Source organism: Trachypithecus francoisi, unplaced genomic scaffold (genome assembly GCF_009764315.1).
Source record: "Trachypithecus francoisi isolate TF-2019V2 unplaced genomic scaffold, Tfra_2.0 Lachesis_group19, whole genome shotgun sequence".
In the NCBI taxonomy this organism is placed as follows: Eukaryota; Metazoa; Chordata; class Mammalia; order Primates; family Cercopithecidae; genus Trachypithecus; species Trachypithecus francoisi.
The window spans coordinates 43,343,145-43,345,370 of record NW_022681464.1 but is presented as its reverse complement, the minus strand read 5'-3'; the positions used below and the strand labels follow the sequence as shown (position 1 = coordinate 43,345,370).

Here is a 2,226-nt window from a genome sequence, read left to right as displayed (position 1 = left end):
TCTGTGGCCGGGCCTCAGCTCTCCTTGGCTGGCCTTTCTCCCCTTCCTGCTCTCCTACTATCTGTCCCATCTCCCTGCAAACCTGTCCCTGGTGCACCACTTGCACATGAAGCTTCCTTGGAATCTACTTCTGAGGAGCCTGACTTTGGGCACCTCTGACTGTTCCATATGAAAACAACACATCAATGGTCAGGACAGATACATGCATCTCAGAGAGGCAGAAGGGTGCTCAGGCCAGTGACACCTGACTTTTGCGCCACTGTACTTAATCGTGTGTCCACAGCAACGCTGTCCAGCAGAAACCAGAGGCAAGACACAGGTACGATTTCCAATTTTCTGGGAGCCACTTAGAAAAGTGAAAAGAAATAGGTGAAATGTATATGAATGGCTTTCTCCTCCCACCACCCAAGATGCCGAAAGGAAAGAAGGCCAAGGGAAAGAAGGTGGCTCCGGCCCCTGCTGTCGTGAAAAAGCAGGAGGCCAAGAAAGTGCTGAATCCCCTGTTTGAGAAGAGACCTAAGAATTTTGGCATTGGACAGGACATCCAGCCCAAAGGAGACCTCACCCGCTTTGTGAAATGGCCTCACTATATCAGGTTGCAGCGGCAGAGAGCCATCCTCTATAAGCGGCTGAAAGTGCCTCCTGCTATTAATCAGTTCACCCAGGCCCTGGACCGCCAAACAGCTACTCAGCTGCTTAAGCTGGTCCACAAGTACAGACCAGAGACAAAGCAGGAGAAGAAGCAGAGGCTGTTGGCCCGGGCCGAGAAGAAAGCTGCTGGCAAAGGGGATGTCCCCACTAAGAGACCACCTGTCCTTCGAGCAGGAGTTAACACCGTCACCACCTTGGTGGAGAACAAGAAAGCTCAGCTGGTGGTGACCGCACACGACGTGGATCCCATCAAGCTGGTTGTCTTCTTGCCTGCCCTGTGTCGTAAAATGGGGGTCCCTTACTGCATTATCAAGGGGAAGGCGAGACTGGGCCGTCTAGTCCACAGGAAGACCTGCACCACTGTCGCCTTCACACAGGTGAACTCGGAAGACAAAGGCGCTTTGGCTAAGCTGGTGGAAGCTATCAGGACCGATTACAACAACAGATACGATGAGATCCGCCGTCACTGGGGCGGCGATGTCCTGGGTCCCAAGTCTGTGGCTCGTATCGCCAAGCTCGAAAAGGCAAAGGCTAAAGAACTTGCCACTAAGCTGCGTTAAATGTACACTCTTGAGTTTTCTGTACATAAAAATAATTAAAATACAAATTTTCCTTCAAAAAAAAAAAAGAAATGTATATGAATGATATTTTCCTTACCCAGTATATTCACAATAGCATTATTTCCATGTGACATCAGTATCAAAATTAAGGACTACTTCACATTTGATTTTTCCTATGAAGTCTTTGAAATCTGCGTATTTCACACTCCCACACATCTCATTGCAAACTAACCACACATCGGGTGCTTAGTGGCTGCTTGCAGGTGGCATGGGCCATTGTATCGGACAGGGCAGCCCTAGAGCATGACCATGAGAATCAGAAGGAAATTCAGAAAATTAGTGAGGAGAGAAGGGCTTTTAGGTGCTGCCCTGAGTGCTGTCTGGCAGGGAGGGCGTCTGAACTTCCCTTGCGGGTGTGCCTATGGGGAGAGTCTGGCCTGCTCAGAACAGCTGCAGGTATTAGGTCCTCCTGACCATTTCCACACTTGTGAATAAGCAGCATGGTTAGTGAGTCTGTCCTTGAGGGGGACCTACACTTGGCATTCAGACTGTCAGGCTTCCGATCCTGCAGGGAAGAGCACCAGCGCCTCACGGAGGAGGCGGGGGAGTGTGCAGGGCTGCCAGTGTTCCCCGGGTTACTGCAGCTGCTTATCAGCCCTGCGCCCAGCCTTGTCCAGAGCTTGAAACGTGGCCTGCTCTGCTTGTACATGGACTTATCTCATTTCTACGGTGGCTTCACAGGCAAATGTCGGTTTACAGGCTCTTCAGAGTCTGGGCTTGTCTTTCTTCCCCCACTCTTGCCTCTGAGCCTTTGCACATGCTAATCCCTTTGCTTGGAAAACTAGTTTGTTTCCCTTGCTCTAAAACTTCAAACCATAAACAGATCTAAATTTTTTGCTTTTTTAAAATTTTGATTTAATTTTTATTTTTTAAAAAAGAGATGGAGTCTTACTATGTAGCCCAGGCTGGTCTTGAATTCCTGACCTCAAGTGATCCTCCCGCCTCAGCCTCCCAA

At 49.5% G+C, this 2,226-nt stretch overlaps 1 protein-coding gene across 1 annotated transcript; it reads left to right on the top strand.

Moving 5' to 3' along the window:
• The first annotated feature begins 391 nt into the window (after positions 1–391).
• Positions 392–1,252, top strand: LOC117064133 (60S ribosomal protein L7a-like). Its single transcript, XM_033178316.1, has one exon. The coding sequence runs from the start codon at positions 411–413 to the stop codon at positions 1,209–1,211; it is 801 nt and encodes a 266-aa protein (XP_033034207.1). The 5' UTR covers positions 392–410; the 3' UTR covers positions 1,212–1,252.
• The last annotated feature ends 974 nt before the right edge of the window (positions 1,253–2,226 follow it).

Coding starts and splice junctions, on each gene's coding strand:
- LOC117064133 (XM_033178316.1), top strand. CDS start 411: ATGCCGAAAGGAAAGAAGGCCAAGGGAAAGAAGGTGGCTCCGGCCCCT.